Genomic DNA, 14,364 nt, shown 5'->3' on the forward strand with positions numbered 1-14,364 from the left:
ATAAACAGAACTACCATGGGAAACTGCCTGGACAATTGAAGTGGATTTTAATTTAAAATCGGCAGTTTGACTCGTTTTGAGAGGACGTGTGTCTTTGAGGAGGGGAGGTAATGATGCTAAAGGTTCTCTAGTGGAAGGTGATTGGTCATTCCTTCATCCCACATCACCCGGGCAGAAAGCTATCCATGAAGTGCTCTTCCAGATTTCATTCCAAATCCTCACTAAACTAGTTTCAGACGCAAGGAAGAAGAAATTTCAATTGAACTCTGATTCTTTTGCTATATAAAAGGTTCGCAGAGGTGAAATGGTAATGCAAGTAATCTCAATACTGATTTAGATTTAAATCATTAAATCAATGGTGTTCTTTCAATGGGTTCAGGTATATCAGTATATTCCCATACCTATTCTATTCAGACTGAAAATTCACCAGACAATGCTACTGCCTTGAGAATTTTCTATATTGACCATCAAAAACCTAACATAGAGCTTCATCAGTGATGATTCTCCTACTCTAAATTCGGTGCCTGTCAAGCTCAAATTCCAACAGCCAATTTCATAACCTAACCTAACAAAGTCACAACAGACGCTCTTTTTTCTTGGAACAAATCAAAACAGGCACCATTTATCACATAACTACTGAAAAAACAATAAGAATCTCGTCTTCTTATTTCATTCTTGTCAAAAAGACTTAATCTTTGCCCATGATTAGCAACTGATGTATTGAGTCTATTCAAGTAGCTATTGTTGTGCAGGAAGACAGTAAACTCATAGATAAGGAACATGTAATGATGAAATAGGATCCAAAATTGTCATACTACAATAGTGCTTCTGCTCCAGCAACAATCTCCAATATCTCCCTGGTGATTTTGGACTGCCGTTCCCTGTTGTAAACAGTTGAGAGCTCCTTCTTCAAGTCAACTGCATTATCTGTTGCATTGCTCATGGCATTCATCCTGGCTGCAAGCTCACTTGCCAGTGACTCCTGCAATGCCCTCAATATCTGACTATTTAAATAGAGTGGCATCAGGGCATCTAGAATCTGAGCTGGGTCTTGCTCAAACTCCAAAAGAGGTGAAATCTCCGGCTGCTTCACCCTCACCTTGTCCCTCTCCACAGCCAACTTCCCTTCGTTGGTTGTTAACCTAAACAACTCATCTTCTGCAGCATCAACACTCTTCCCATTCACATCGCAAACCACTCCCTTTGGTGACAAAGGGAGCAATGTACGAATCACTGGAACGGACTTAACCAATGACACAAACTTAGTATAGATTAACTCAACTTTATCAACCTCCTCACTAACAAATAATGAAAAAACATCATCAGCAATCATTTGAGCCTCTTTTGCTGTTGGAAAACTCCTTCCTTCAATAAACCTATCAACTGGAATATTTGGTCTATTCTTAAAATAAGCATTCCCCTTCTTGCCTACACTAATAACAGTATAATCTATCCCAAGTTCCTTCAATTCCGCCATCCGAGCCTCAGCCTTTTTGATCACCAAATTATTAAACCCACCGCAAAGACCTCTATCACCAGTTACAACAACAAGAGCTACATTCTTGCAAGGCCTAACTTCTGTTAAGGGTACATCAACATCCTCCAATTGGCACTGCTCATTAATATAGTACAGCATTTCAAACAGCTTCTGAGCGAATGGTCTGCCATTGATGACAGCTTCCTGAGCTCGCCGGACCTTCGCAGCTGACACAAGTTTCATTGCTTCAGTGATCTTCAGCGTATTCGTTATAGAATCAATTCGCTCCCGCAGTTTACGGAGACTACTACAGCGAATTGAGGTATACCGTGAAGATAGAGACACATTCTTCCAGGGAGAAGTATTGAGGGTTAAAAAGGGAAATGGGTTTTGAGAAAATTGACCAGAGAATGAAAATGGGGCCGAAATTGAAGGTATTGAGGAGACCCATGTGGGTAAATTCGAACAATACATATTGTTATGTAAAATTTCTTGTCTTTTCCTTTGGTTTCTACAAATACCCAGTCTAACAGAGATCAAAGCAGGTTTCAGAGATTCTTACATTTATATGAGTTTCAGACCGGACTTACGCGGAAGACATAGGAGATGTCTAACATAGATAGTCTGCTTTTGCAATCCAGCGTTCTCGGTCCTTTCAGGGTCGCAGCTGTTTGGTTGCCGAGAAAATTTTGAGGCAAAAGGAGAAACATGCTGATAATTGACGAAGGTTGGAACTTTATAGTGGTAGTCATCGGGGATTGACATCAAGGGTCTGTTTGGCATACATTAAAACCATATTCCATTCTTAGGATAAGATAAACAAAGCGCATAACAAAAAAATAAAATAAAATAAAACAAGACCGAAGTCGCCAAACAAGACCTAGGCTTTTTTCGACATTTTTGATTCACTAGTACGCAGTACGCACTACGCACCAGGTTAGGAATTTTGATTCACCGTTGAGCGGTCGACGTTGATAGTTACAGCATAATGGGCTCCGATTAGTATTGGTCATAGAGAGAGGATATGTCGAAGCTATTGTCGAGAATTGCTGGGCTTTTCAGTAGTCGCAGTATCTCTGGTATAGACAAGACAGGGAACAGATACTTCGCCAGAAAGGAGGAGATTGATGGTATAGGTAAGCTGCTCTCTTTTTAGAATTGGGTTTCGCGACTTTTAATTCTTGCGCAGAATCATTCTCAGTGTTTCTGATGCTGTAAATTGTTCATCGCATTAGTAAAAGAGAAAAGATGGGTGATTTTCAAAGGTGAGGAGGATCCAACCACAATTCCTGGTAAGCACCATGGCGAAAGCCTGTTCCTTTAGGAGATGATGGATAACTGAAAGATTTTGCTAAAATACAAATGTTTTATAGTTTGTTGTCAAACAAAAGAAAAGTTTTGAGACCTGGGTAATTGATAGATTGATTGATAACTGAAAGATTTTGTGCTCAATGGCTGGTTGTGAATTATTGTAGTTGAATGGATATGTTGGCTCAATGGGCAGCGCAAAAGAGCTCCAACTCCTGAGGTAAACTAGTTCAGCTTCTACCAATATCCACTGGTTCATCTCCCATCCATTCCCTTGTCCCCTCTCCTCAACCTCAAAAGAATACTTATATAATTAAAAATCTCTTTTAAAAGGAAATTGAAATATTTTATTTGTTTTGAAATATGGTTTTCTGGAGTAATGGTGAAATCTTAGTTAAGCACGTACCCGTTCTCTTGAGCGATCAAAAGAAGGTATGGTAACGCCTATAATATAATGATTTTCTTACAAAAAGTTTTGATTCACTGAAGTCCTTGGCATCATAAACCCATTGATAGTGTACTACTCAATTTCTTTTTACCATATTGTGCTATGATGCAAGGCCTTTCATAATATAAGATCATTATGCTGATCTGTGTGATTGGGAAAGTGAATGGTAGTTGATTCTCAATTCCAAAGAGAAATGTGGATGATATTTCCTTTCGTTATTATGTTATTTCCCCACTTATGTCATCCCTGGACTATATGAAGGAAACTCAAAAGGGTTTTGATTTTGCATGCCAATTAGCTCCACTCATTCGTCTACTTCTTTCCACAATGGCCAATTTCTAAGTAGTAATCTTCATACAAGACAATTCTACATTGTGGAACAATTCTTTATGTCATTTGCAATTTAACGTTCACTTCGGGAAATGATGGAGCTGGAAGTAAGGCGTGAACGTGTCAGGCTAAATGTTGAACGTATGTGTTACCGACTAGTTTCATGCCTTCAATTGATTTTTGCTGTTACTTTTTTTAACCTTATGTAATTGTTAACGTTATCTAGTGGCGGAAGAGAATTGCTCATGTGGATTCATGTAGCTAATTCAAAATGGTTTGGAACGACGGGTTTGGTGATGATGCCAAGTTTATATATATATTTTTTTATTCCTTAACATGTCATCCTTTTCCTTGACAGAATTGTCCAAATAACTTCAGTCCTACCAATAATTGCTCGCTTTGATTGATTCTCTTAACCATTTGTGGTTATTGCGAATATGTTAATTTTAATATTTTCTTTGGCTGGAAGCATGCTTTCACAAGTTAGATGTAAATGCAAATAACTTAGATGCCATGTTAGATTAATAGTTGCATTAGTTCACTACTTCACTGTTACCATAAGGTTGTTTTAGCCTTTTAGGTTTACTATGTGATGATGCTTTTAAAATTAGATAATATTTAACTTCATCCAGACCCCTTTATAGTAGTTATCTCTCTTATGAGGTGTGAACAATACAAGATGATTTTGCAAGCTTTCTTCTATTTCCCCACTTTTTCAATTGTTGTAAATTATGACGTCCGATCATATTTCTATTCTCTTCTGATTATAGTGACGTTGAAGGATACTATGAGTAATTTCTATGTTCTCAGCTCAGATGGTTCCTTTTTGTTTTTTGAAATACATAGTTCTTAAGAAAGAGGAAGTGGAGAAGAGGGCCAAAGAAGGTCCTGCTCATAAAGGTGAGAGCACTGCCAGTTGGTCACTGAAATAGTTTCTCATTAACCGTATTTCTCCACTCATACAATTGTTGATAATTTTATTTGCTGTGTAGTCAAAGCTGGAGGCCCAGACTTGAAAAGTTTCATTCGGAAATTTCCTTCTTCAGAAGGTACTGTATACCTATTACTAGATTACTGCATGCAAGGATATATCAAATCATTGCTTGTAATTTGTGAGTCTGTGGCTGATATTTTCCGTCATGTTGTTTGTTCTTAAGCCGATAAAGCTGAGGAAGTATCTGGTGCAAGGGATGATGAAAGGTAAGTTGGATTGATCTCACCCAATTATTCTGCATGACTTTTCCGCATCCAAGGTTTGTGTTATTTGAGGTGCATTGTTGTTTTTTGAATAAGGCTGCCCAGCCAAAAGAATAAGAGTCATTTACTTCTCCAACAAAGTATACCTTACCATCCTTTGGCTCTGGCGTTTTGTGATTCAATCAAACTGTTGCAATGTTTTGCTAGATTTCCCTGTCCATTGACGAACTTGATTCATACACAAATATATACGCTTCCATTTAAGTGCTGACAAAATTTGTCATCAAGCAGGAGTAAAGAGACGGAGGCAGGGAAAGCAAAAGAAGAGCCTTCGCCAGAGTAAGTATTTGTTTGTCTGACGTGGAGAGAGAGGGAGAGAAAGGGAGAGAGGGCTTGTTATTAGAATGCCATTTTATCAAAAGCTAGAAGCGAAGAAGAAGTAGATTTCTCTTATTACTCTCTGCATTAAACATATTGCATTTGTTAAATTTCTCACTCCGCATATGTTTGTACATTACTAAAACCATATTCTACAGGTCTTCAGAACCCACAGGATCCGGTGCATCCTTCAAACCTGGAGCATGGCAACCACCAACATAAGCGTGACAAGTTGATGGATCCGAGTAAAATATCATTCAACTGTCGTGATCCTTGCCTTGGCGCGTCTGGTTAGCTGTTCCAAATTCCATAACAAGGTTCAACTAACTTTACTAGTTATGGAACGCACCATTTTTAGCTTTGGCACACAGCGCAGACACAATCACACAAACCTTTGTTGAACATTCATTGTTTGAAAATCTCACACTAGATTTCTAGTAAAGACTGAAAGGCTATTTGTGCATCTGCCAATTAAAATTTATAATAAATGTATTAACCAGTGAGAATTTTGGAGTTATCTACTACTTCAGTTTTTGGTCTCCTGCTTCTATGAAACTGTTTTGTGCTTATATTGCTGCTATAATGGAGATATATTTTTCAGCAGAAAATGTTTTGGTACTGAGTTCATAGAGGGTAAGCACATATGCACACACTGACTGCGTACCATGCCCCTTCAGAGAGAGACCACCTTTGATAAGTGTTGAGAGGGTAACCTTACAAAAAAGGTGTCTTGAGAGTAAGGGTTCGAAGTTTGTATGCTGCTTGAAAATGTCTACTTCATGATCCCTTTGGATTTGGAGGCTCCACAATGATCCATTCAGATTTAGGGCTTCGTAATTCTCCTGTAGTTGTAGAGTGAAATTATCATCGAATGACATATAAAATCCCAATCTTGAGATCCAATGGTCTTGTCGGGAATCTGCAAATAAACTAAAAAGAAAAAAGAGAGTAAACAATGCTAAGCTAGGTAATGTAAATGGATGAACTATCTCATATACAACATATATGCTCTACAGCAAGGGTCTGACACTTGGGTATTGACCTTTGGATGGAATTTTAGAGTCTAAATTTTCAGGGGCATTTGAGATTCCCCGGATCCTATTCATAAAACCGTCTAAATTGTTCTGAATCCTCCCCTAACGCTTGTGAGGGGATCCATGACAACGACTCTTGGATCTCAAGATATAAATTTTAGATGTTATTTGATGATAATTTCAAACTCTACAATTCCAAAAGAATTTACGGAGCTTCTAAATCCTTGTGAGGTGATAAAAGCTTAGGTTAAGCTTGACAAAACAAAAGAATTTAAGCTTAATGTTCAAGTCCTTAATTTGTAAGCCCAAGCCCACTCAAAGTGCAGGCCAGGCCTTGCGGGCTTTGGCCCAATTACCTCTAGCTTTCGTGATCGAATTGGGATCTAAAAGAATTAAAAAAAAAAAGCAAGAATAGATGCCAAGTGGATTACTCTACATATCTCTGGATTGTTCTCAGTGGGACCCACTCAGAACTTTCGTTCTATGGACGCGGTCCAATTGAGGTGCGTACATCATACGCGTGAAATTCCTTCCACTTAAGAATGTCGACGTCAGCAGTATCCTGACCGTTCATTCTCAAATCTTCCATCTCTACCGTTCGTGTCTGATATAGACCGACTTGATGCTAATCCAACGGTGTCCAGCTCACGGCAACCTGGTTATGACTTCGACGCTACGTATGAACCTCTATATATACGTCTTCCAGTTCCTTTCTTTTTCCTCATCCTTGCGTTCGAAGTAGCAATCGAGTTCGAGCTTTCTGGTATGGGTTCTTGAAAACCCAGAATTTTTTGTTATTTTTTTTCTTTCTACTCCATGAATTGAATTTCTGTTTATTTGATGGAGAACCTCTTGCCTCTTGGCCTTTGATCTTTTTGGTTTGATCTGTTTTTGGACGTGGGTCTTCGTTATATCTGGATCGTTGTTACTGTAGGATTTGGTGTTCTTTGATGTTACATCTTGTTGGGGATTTGATTTTTGATTGATAATCTTTACATGGTATACTACTGTGGAATTTGCTGTGGTAATTCGATATGGGTCTTGATGACAAGTTTTCTTCTTGTCTTGGTGGTGATTTATACAGTATAATTGAAGCTTTAGGTTATGGGATCAGGTGTAGTTCCTTACTGTTAAAACTTTGCTTCTAATTTGTATTATAATTTGTAAACTGAGGTTTTTTCTTTTGTGCCTGTTTTGTGGCTTTAGGTGTATGTATTTGTTTAATATTGTCTATTTAGCTGGCTAGTGTTTGATTATGGTACTGAGATGATTTTGGAATGTGGGTTTTAAGGGCTGCCTTTGTTTGTTATATATGTGATCAAAATATGTGGATACTTTGCATTTATTCATGCCTTATATCAATTGGTGTTGTTTGGATGCAAGATTTTCTCATGGTATTATTCGCAGCCCCTGTAAACTATCATTGTTCCCTATAATTCAAGTTAAATGATTCTATTGACACCCTCTGACCATTATCGGTTTTGCTGGTAATCTATTGAGCTAAAAGAGCTATCCTTGCAGGAGTTTTAGGGTGATTGTTGTCTTGTTTTGTTGCTAGTCTTGAAGTGGAAACATATTTGTCCTATGAAGCTTTAGGTTTATGGGATCAAATCGCAAATATTACTATGTTTCTTAGAAATTAGGATCCATTGTATGACAATCATATGTTTTTGGCTTTTGAACTGGATCATCACCACATATCTACTGTCTTGTTTATTAGGATCATGTATCATTTGTATAAGAATCCAACTTGTTTGGCTTTTGAACAGAATAAACTTATGTCATTGTTTGTCTCCTTTCAGTTTAACTTTCCCAAGACTAGAAGCTTTCTGGTTACCGTGTACATGGTTGAACTAGACATCCAGATCCCAACTGCTTTCGACCCATTTGCTGAGGCCGCAGACTCAGGTGCCCCTGGAGCCAAAGAGTATGTTCATATTCGCATACAGCAAAGGAATGGAAAAAAGAGCCTGACTACCATTCAAGGGCTGAAGAAAGAGTACAATTACGACAAGATCCTGAAGGACCTCAAGAAGGATTTCTGCTGTAATGGGAATGTGGTGCAAGACAAGGAGCTAGGAAAAGTGATTCAGCTCCAAGGCGATCAACGCAAGAACGTGGCTGCCTTTCTTGTCCAAGCTGGGCTTGTGAAGAAGGACCAAATCAAGATACATGGTTTCTAAGGGATTGACTGATACATATCAGTAGGTGATATAGTTGATATAGTATCTGAATGTGTGGGGTGACAGACCCATATCATATACTTGGTATCGTGTTGGTTTGAGTTAATTTCCTTTTGCTATTTGGAGTATTGGTAATAAAGCAATTATGGACCGCCTATTATTAGTAATGGAAGTGAATGTTTTTGTGCTTTTGAGAAATTTAGTGCCTCTCTCTTACCCTTTTTGATTCGAGTGTTGGACTTTGACATGGTATGTAGTTTATGTTTTGGTTTGGATTTCCACTGCCTGCAACTCTTCTGGTATGTAGTTTGTGTTTTGGTTTGGATTTCCACTGCCTGCAACTCTTCTGCTCTCTTTGTGCCTGCAAGGGAACTCTGTTCTTCTTGGAAGAGGAGACGCCCCTGTGCCGATGGTTTTGTTTGTTCAGGATTTTATGTGCGAATGTGAGATATGTTGAGTTTACGAAATCACTTGAATATTGTACATCTAAGGATTTCATATGTGCGTATGTGAGATATGTAGAGCTCACGAATTTACTTGAATATTGTCCATCCAATTCAACCGTTGAGATAATTGGTGTGATCTTAATCATTTTCAGTGTTAATTTGCTCTTCCTTACCCTTCAAACCCCCCATCCAATCACAAAAACTAAACAAGATATCTTCTTACCATACAAAGTCTTTTTAATTTTTACATAGAAGGTAGAATCTCTTCAATCTAAAATACCACTCCAACACAGAGGAAACTGCATGGGAAATACAAAAACGTTTGTAAATGGTATTGGCAGAAATTAAACTGAGTTGCTTCTCTTTTCTGTTTACAACTTATATACTACCTACTTAACAGCTGGCAAAGTTAACAGACGTTAACTGACCTTGCCACGGCAGCTAAACTTGACGGAAATAAACGGTAGTAACAGAAATAACAATAACAGGAAAATGACTACAAACTTCTTCAAGAAACTGAGATCCTATCATAGTGGATTGCTGGTGGTTCTTCCACTTATGCCATCAGTCATATGTTGTCGCATTAATCGCAGAAAAATCTATGGTGTCTTTTGGAGGAGTCTCTACATTCTACAGAATGCCGACAGATAAAGATGATTCATTGTCATTGACTTGTACTGCTATAAATATTTTAGCCAAGAAAACAAAACAATGGGTTTCTTTTTCTACCTCGAGCAGTCTTATACATGATATAATCTAAATTAAATGGTCTTCTGGGTTTTCTATGTTTACCCAGAGCTCCCTCGATTTTCTTGCCTGCTCGATGAAAATTTAGCCAAGAAAATAAATCATGGGTTGATCTGTCAATGAAAAAAAGTAACGGCCTTTCTTCCTTCCTTCGATTAATACACAAGTTAAAAATCAAACGGGGGCCCTACTAAAGATGAAGATGCGGTTTTGCGAAGCATAGAATGGGATCCACCTTAACATTGCTTTTTCGGTGCCTTGGAGTTCGAGGAGGCTTGAGAAGAGCATTGGCACCCGCCTTTAAATGGGAACAATAAGCCACCAGATATGGCAGCCAAAAGCCGCACCCTTTCTTCGCCAGAAACTGAAATTTGTATGATTTCTTATTTGATTATGCTTTAACCATGATTCCATATATACATATGGCCTAGATATGGTTGTATGTATACGTGGGTCCTTGTGTTTTTCATTTTTTTTTACCTTTGTTGTAGGGTGCTGCTGCACAGTTGTTCTTGGTGGCCAACCTAGCTAGATCTAGAGATTTCATTGAAGATATCTGAGTTCTCAACTCGTACGTTGGCTTTATGGGTTTCCTTATGTTTAGCTTTCTTGATTGTTTCATAATCTCGTTGGAGCTACTTTTGGGTTGTTCTTGATACTGGGCTGGTTCTTGATTTTTTTTATCCGCTTAATGAAATATGTGGCGTGTAATTCGTGTGTCTTTGAAATTTGTAGGTTGGTGTAGGTTGGAGTTAAGTAGTAGTAACTTATTTTCTTGATTTCTGTCATTTGATTCTGGGTCTTTTTTGTTTTCCAAGTTCTAGGGCTATTTATTGCAAACTCAAATTCTCATAAATTAGGTAAGGTTTTTGCGAATCCTTTCTGCGTTACTGCCTGTTTGTGAAGCTGGTGATTGCTTAATTAGTGTTATCTTTGCTGGGAAGGCTTGAGGAAGTTGTTATGTATGGGTATCAAAAAGGTGTAAGCTTTAACTTAGATCTGATTTCCGGTTAACTGGCCACACTATTTAATTGTTCCCTATTTCTTGCTTGATCGATCTAAATCAAATTTGCAGGATCTTCTTGTGTGTGTCTAGGCTTCCCTTACTTAGCTTTGGATTTGCATCTTAGTTCTTAGGAATTCGTTTATGATGTCAATGAGTTGGTGTTGAGATGAATATGGAACAATTATACACTTTCTGAAGTTGACTTTCAATTCAAAGAGCTGATGAACTTGTGATTGTTTGCAGTTGTATATTTATAAGTAACATGGAAGGAATTATCGTTAGAAGGGTTATTCCGTCAGACAACAGTTGCCTTTTCAATGCAGTTGGGTAATCTCCATATCAAAAACCTTTTGATTTCATTTATTATTCATTTAAATGATGAAGGGATTTATTAATGTTCTTTTTCTGTTTTCCGTGTTTTTAGGTATGTTATGGACCATGACAAACACAAAGCTCGAGAGTTGAGACAGGTTGGAATTTTTCATTGCCACTTATGCTACTGATATGCATGGTTTTTCATTTTTCAATTATTTTCCTGAAAATGGTAGTTATCTTTGCCATCAAAGTGTTTTTTTTTTTGGTAACCGAGAATAACTCGGTAGGTTAGGCCACGAGCGCTGTTGGTGAATTTGCTATCAATGTCTATTGGTGAATATTAGATTTTTTTTCTTGATAAATGATCAGCTAAGAGTTAAATTCATAACTGACTCTGCGATCCTATGCATCTTTCAAGTGTTGATTCATGAAGGCCAAGTTACATGACTCCTGATCAGGGTCAAGTTTATTAGTATGGGGGGCTTTCGAAGATTTTGCTAACATAAGGTTTTGGAGTAGTATTCTCCAAATTTTGTTTCCCTTTTGAATGGGTAATTGAGGTCATATAAAACTCCTTTGCTTACAATATACAGTTACTGGTTTAGTGCCTTAAGAGCCTGTTAAAAAGGATGAAGATGGTTGACAAGATTATATACAACAAGGACTGTAACCATGTAAAGTATGATGCATTTTTGTGATGGAGCCAATTTTTGATAGAAATTCTTTCCATGCTTTTGTCCTTATAGTTTTGGTTCCTTTCTTATCATTTATTCTATTTGATGCATAACATCTGATTCTACCGCTATCCCTTTTCAACGAATCTTATCCAGTTCTAGCCACTGGCCAAGTGACCGGAAATATGATGATGTTGTCATTGCTTGAAAATGAAATATTTTCAAGGGGAATTGTGCATAATTCCGATTTCTTATTTTAATGCTGGTTCCTTTGGATTTTGCAATATGGAGACATTATCTTAATGGGACAAGATGATGGTGAAATTTGTCTTGACGTCCCAATGTAGGATGTAAATATAGCAGTTAGATGCAATGATGCATTTGATATTATATTTCTCTCCTAAGCATAGAACTTTTGATTTGTCCTCTAGCAGTAGAAACTACTATGAGTCTTCTCGAGGACTCCGATAAAACAGAAGTGTTTAGTCTTCATTAGTCAACCTGTATATTGATGATGATGGATTTTGAAGGTCATAGCTGCAACAGTGGCAAGTGATCCCCTACAGTATTCTGAAGCATTTCTTGGAAAACCAAATGAAGACTATTGTACTTGGATTCTTGACCCAGAGAAGTGGGGAGGTGTGCACTCCTTATTCATGGCAATAGAGTCTGCTGTGTGTTTTTCTTTATGTTTAACCTTCCATTATCATGTCTGCTACCGGTATTGAAATATGTCAGATTTGATGCATCCTTTACCGATGTTCTTTGGCTACTGATGGTTGTTTAATAATTAGCATAAATGTTACTTCTGCTTTGGATGTTCGTAAAGTCATTTATGTTTCTTAATTTCTGCTGGCATAGTTACTAGGTATTCTTTTGCGTAGGTGCCATTGAGCTATCAATATTAGCAGATTACTATGGGCGTGAAATTGCAGCGTATGATATTCAAACCACGCGATGTGATGTGTATGGTCAGGTGAGCATTACTACTGTTTTAAATATGCACCAGACATTTGCTGTGTGTGTACTGCTGAATGGTTTGTTTTATTTCTTCTTAATGTGGTACTTTTTGACAGGACAAGGGGTATTCTGAAAGAGCACTGCTGATTTATGATGGGCTCCATTACGATGCTTTAGCTGTACGTTATTCTCGTTATGATTATGAAATTTATTCTTCCTTCTCAGTTTTATTTCCTGTTCATGATATTGAAGGAAAAATAAAGAAGGAATATGGTTGTGTCTTGGATTTATTTGCCACAGAACTCCTTTAATGATCAAGCTGGTTGAGATTTCAGATGTCTGTGTGTGGACATGCTTAGAAAAATGGAATATATGAGCTAGGACGAGCAAAGTAAATTGAACTTTTATGTAGGTCAAGTTTTATATGTCTTTTCACCTGTCAAGACAAGTTTTATAGTTGATTACTGTCAAGAATCATCTATAATATGTGTACACTCCTGTATGAGTACAGCAGATTACAAGTTTTTTTTCCTGTTTTCTTTTCATTGTATTTCTACAGATGACTCCATTTGAGGGAGCACCAGAGGAATTTGACCAAACTATATTTCCTGTACGGAAGGACAGGACCATTGGGCCCGTTGAGGGGCTTGCTGTTAATCTTGTTAAAGAACAACAAAGGTAACTTCAAGGTGTCTTATAACGACTTCATTATACATGACCATTCCTATGATTTGTTGATTCCAGATCTAAATGTGCAACGGGAGTTTGATGAAATAAGAAAAAAAAGATGAAGTTTTCTTCTAGCTGATGGTCCAAAACGTTCTGTGGCTATTCATTTTGTTGTGGACAATGTTGGCTGCTTAACTCACCGGTTTTTCAAGTCCAAATAATGTCTAGAATGATCAGCGGTTCCTATTAGAATCCATCAAATGTTGGTTTTTCTGCAATTGCTGCTTCATATTGTGTGATAATATTTCATAAGTTGGTTAGCTTGGCAATATTTTAGTTGTGACAGTCGTTCATTTAACTAGTCATATATCATCATCATCATCATCATCATCATCATCATCATCATCTATGCCATAACACAGACAACAGGAATATTTGTAGCCCATTATATTTCAGCCAGTGATTTGGCTTCTTTTCTTCTACATTTCAGAAAGAGGAGTTATACAGACACTGCGAACTTCACTTTGCGCTGTGGGGTGTGCCAGATTGGAGTAATTGGCCAGAAGGTTTGTTGTTCTCATCGATACCATATTTGACTTGATCCAATTTTCTGTGTGTTTCTTATGCTGGCTTCGCATACTATGTTAGAGACTGTCAATCTGATTTAGATTTTATCCCAATCTTCATTCAGGAGGCTGCGGAGCATGCACAAGCAACAGGTCATGTAAACTTTCAAGAATATCGATGACTGAAACTGCAAAGTACACATTAGCAGATATTTCAGGCCTCTCATGAACTAGCCAAATGAATTGTTATGTGGGTCAATTAAATAAGTTGGTCATTGGATAAGGACCAATAAATGTTTTAATATTTTTACTTGAGAAACTGTTGTATAATTGTGTTGTGTTGCTGAGTTATCTATGATTATAATATATGTATTTATTATCCCACTAATTCAAAATCCAGTGTCTTTTTTTTTTTTTTCCCTGAGGAATCACTCAGCCTAACATTGTCTTAAACAGTTAAGTTGGCGTAAATCTTGGACCGTCAGAACAATCTATGCTACGTTGACAACAGGTAAGATGGGGTCAAAGTCTATGCGGGAGAAATGATGTTCCTAACTCCTCTTTAGGGATAGACAGGCCTATGGACCGTGAAAATCCCAAAAAAATACTCATGGCCGATTCATACA

At 37.6% G+C, this 14,364-nt stretch overlaps 4 protein-coding genes across 6 annotated transcripts; 3 read left to right on the forward strand and 1 right to left on the reverse strand.

Annotated features, from left to right (window-relative positions):
• Positions 1–317: 317 nt before the first annotated feature.
• Positions 318–2,240, reverse strand: LOC119988981 (ATP synthase gamma chain, chloroplastic-like). Its single transcript, XM_038834253.1, has one exon. It carries the CDS (start codon positions 1,949–1,951, stop codon positions 815–817), a length of 1,137 nt encoding a protein of 378 aa, XP_038690181.1. The 5' UTR covers positions 1,952–2,240; the 3' UTR covers positions 318–814.
• A 144-nt stretch (positions 2,241–2,384) lies between these two features.
• On the forward strand, positions 2,385–5,707 carry LOC119988535. Its single transcript, XM_038833599.1, has 9 exons — positions 2,385–2,613; positions 2,713–2,769; positions 2,953–3,005; positions 3,653–3,704; positions 4,410–4,463; positions 4,556–4,612; positions 4,721–4,763; positions 5,052–5,099; positions 5,297–5,707. The coding sequence occupies exons 1-9, from the start codon at positions 2,502–2,504 to the stop codon at positions 5,358–5,360; spliced, it is 540 nt and encodes a 179-aa protein (XP_038689527.1). The 5' UTR covers positions 2,385–2,501; the 3' UTR covers positions 5,361–5,707.
• A 1,095-nt stretch (positions 5,708–6,802) lies between these two features.
• LOC119988890 (protein translation factor SUI1 homolog 1-like) lies at positions 6,803–8,557 on the forward strand. The gene is made up of 2 exons (XM_038834127.1): positions 6,803–6,935; positions 7,975–8,557. The coding sequence occupies exon 2, from the start codon at positions 8,017–8,019 to the stop codon at positions 8,353–8,355; it is 339 nt and encodes a 112-aa protein (XP_038690055.1). The 5' UTR covers positions 6,803–6,935; positions 7,975–8,016; the 3' UTR covers positions 8,356–8,557.
• Positions 8,558–9,716: 1,159 nt separating this feature from the next.
• On the forward strand, positions 9,717–14,133 carry LOC119988889 (OVARIAN TUMOR DOMAIN-containing deubiquitinating enzyme 2-like). 3 transcript variants are annotated; one of them, XM_038834125.1, is made up of 11 exons: positions 9,720–9,921; positions 10,040–10,119; positions 10,367–10,408; positions 10,798–10,881; positions 10,979–11,024; positions 12,074–12,182; positions 12,428–12,519; positions 12,620–12,682; positions 13,063–13,181; positions 13,663–13,738; positions 13,864–14,133. In XM_038834125.1, exons 4-11 carry the CDS (start codon positions 10,817–10,819, stop codon positions 13,918–13,920), a joined length of 627 nt encoding a protein of 208 aa, XP_038690053.1. In that variant the 5' UTR covers positions 9,720–9,921; positions 10,040–10,119; positions 10,367–10,408; positions 10,798–10,816; the 3' UTR covers positions 13,921–14,133. The 3 variants fall into 3 exon arrangements, with proteins under 3 accessions (XP_038690054.1, XP_038690053.1, XP_038690052.1); XM_038834126.1 differs by lacking the exon at positions 10,367–10,408 and having other exon boundaries at positions 9,717–9,921; positions 10,798–10,876; XM_038834124.1 differs by lacking the exon at positions 10,367–10,408 and having other exon boundaries at positions 9,731–9,921.
• Positions 14,134–14,364: the final 231 nt, after the last annotated feature.

This window comes from Tripterygium wilfordii, chromosome 21, assembly GCF_013401445.1.
Source record: "Tripterygium wilfordii isolate XIE 37 chromosome 21, ASM1340144v1, whole genome shotgun sequence".
NCBI lineage: Eukaryota > Viridiplantae > Streptophyta > Magnoliopsida > Celastrales > Celastraceae > Tripterygium > Tripterygium wilfordii.

Coding starts and splice junctions, on each gene's coding strand:
- LOC119988535 (XM_038833599.1), top strand. CDS start 2,502: ATGTCGAAGCTATTGTCGAGAATTGCTGGGCTTTTCAGTAGTCGCAGT. Junction 3,006..3,652: donor AAAGAGCTCCAACTCCTGAG/GTAAACTAGTTC, acceptor CGTTCACTTCGG/GAAATGATGGAGCTGGAAGT. Junction 3,705..4,409: donor TGTCAGGCTAAATGTTGAAC/GTATGTGTTACC, acceptor TGAAATACATAG/TTCTTAAGAAAGAGGAAGTG.
- LOC119988890 (XM_038834127.1), top strand. CDS start 8,017: ATGGTTGAACTAGACATCCAGATCCCAACTGCTTTCGACCCATTTGCT.
- LOC119988889 (XM_038834125.1), top strand. CDS start 10,817: ATGGAAGGAATTATCGTTAGAAGGGTTATTCCGTCAGACAACAGTTGC. Junction 11,025..12,073: donor AAGCTCGAGAGTTGAGACAG/GTTGGAATTTTT, acceptor TGGATTTTGAAG/GTCATAGCTGCAACAGTGGC. Junction 13,739..13,863: donor TTGGAGTAATTGGCCAGAAG/GTTTGTTGTTCT, acceptor ATCTTCATTCAG/GAGGCTGCGGAGCATGCACA.
- LOC119988981 (XM_038834253.1), bottom strand. CDS start 1,951: ATGTATTGTTCGAATTTACCCACATGGGTCTCCTCAATACCTTCAATT.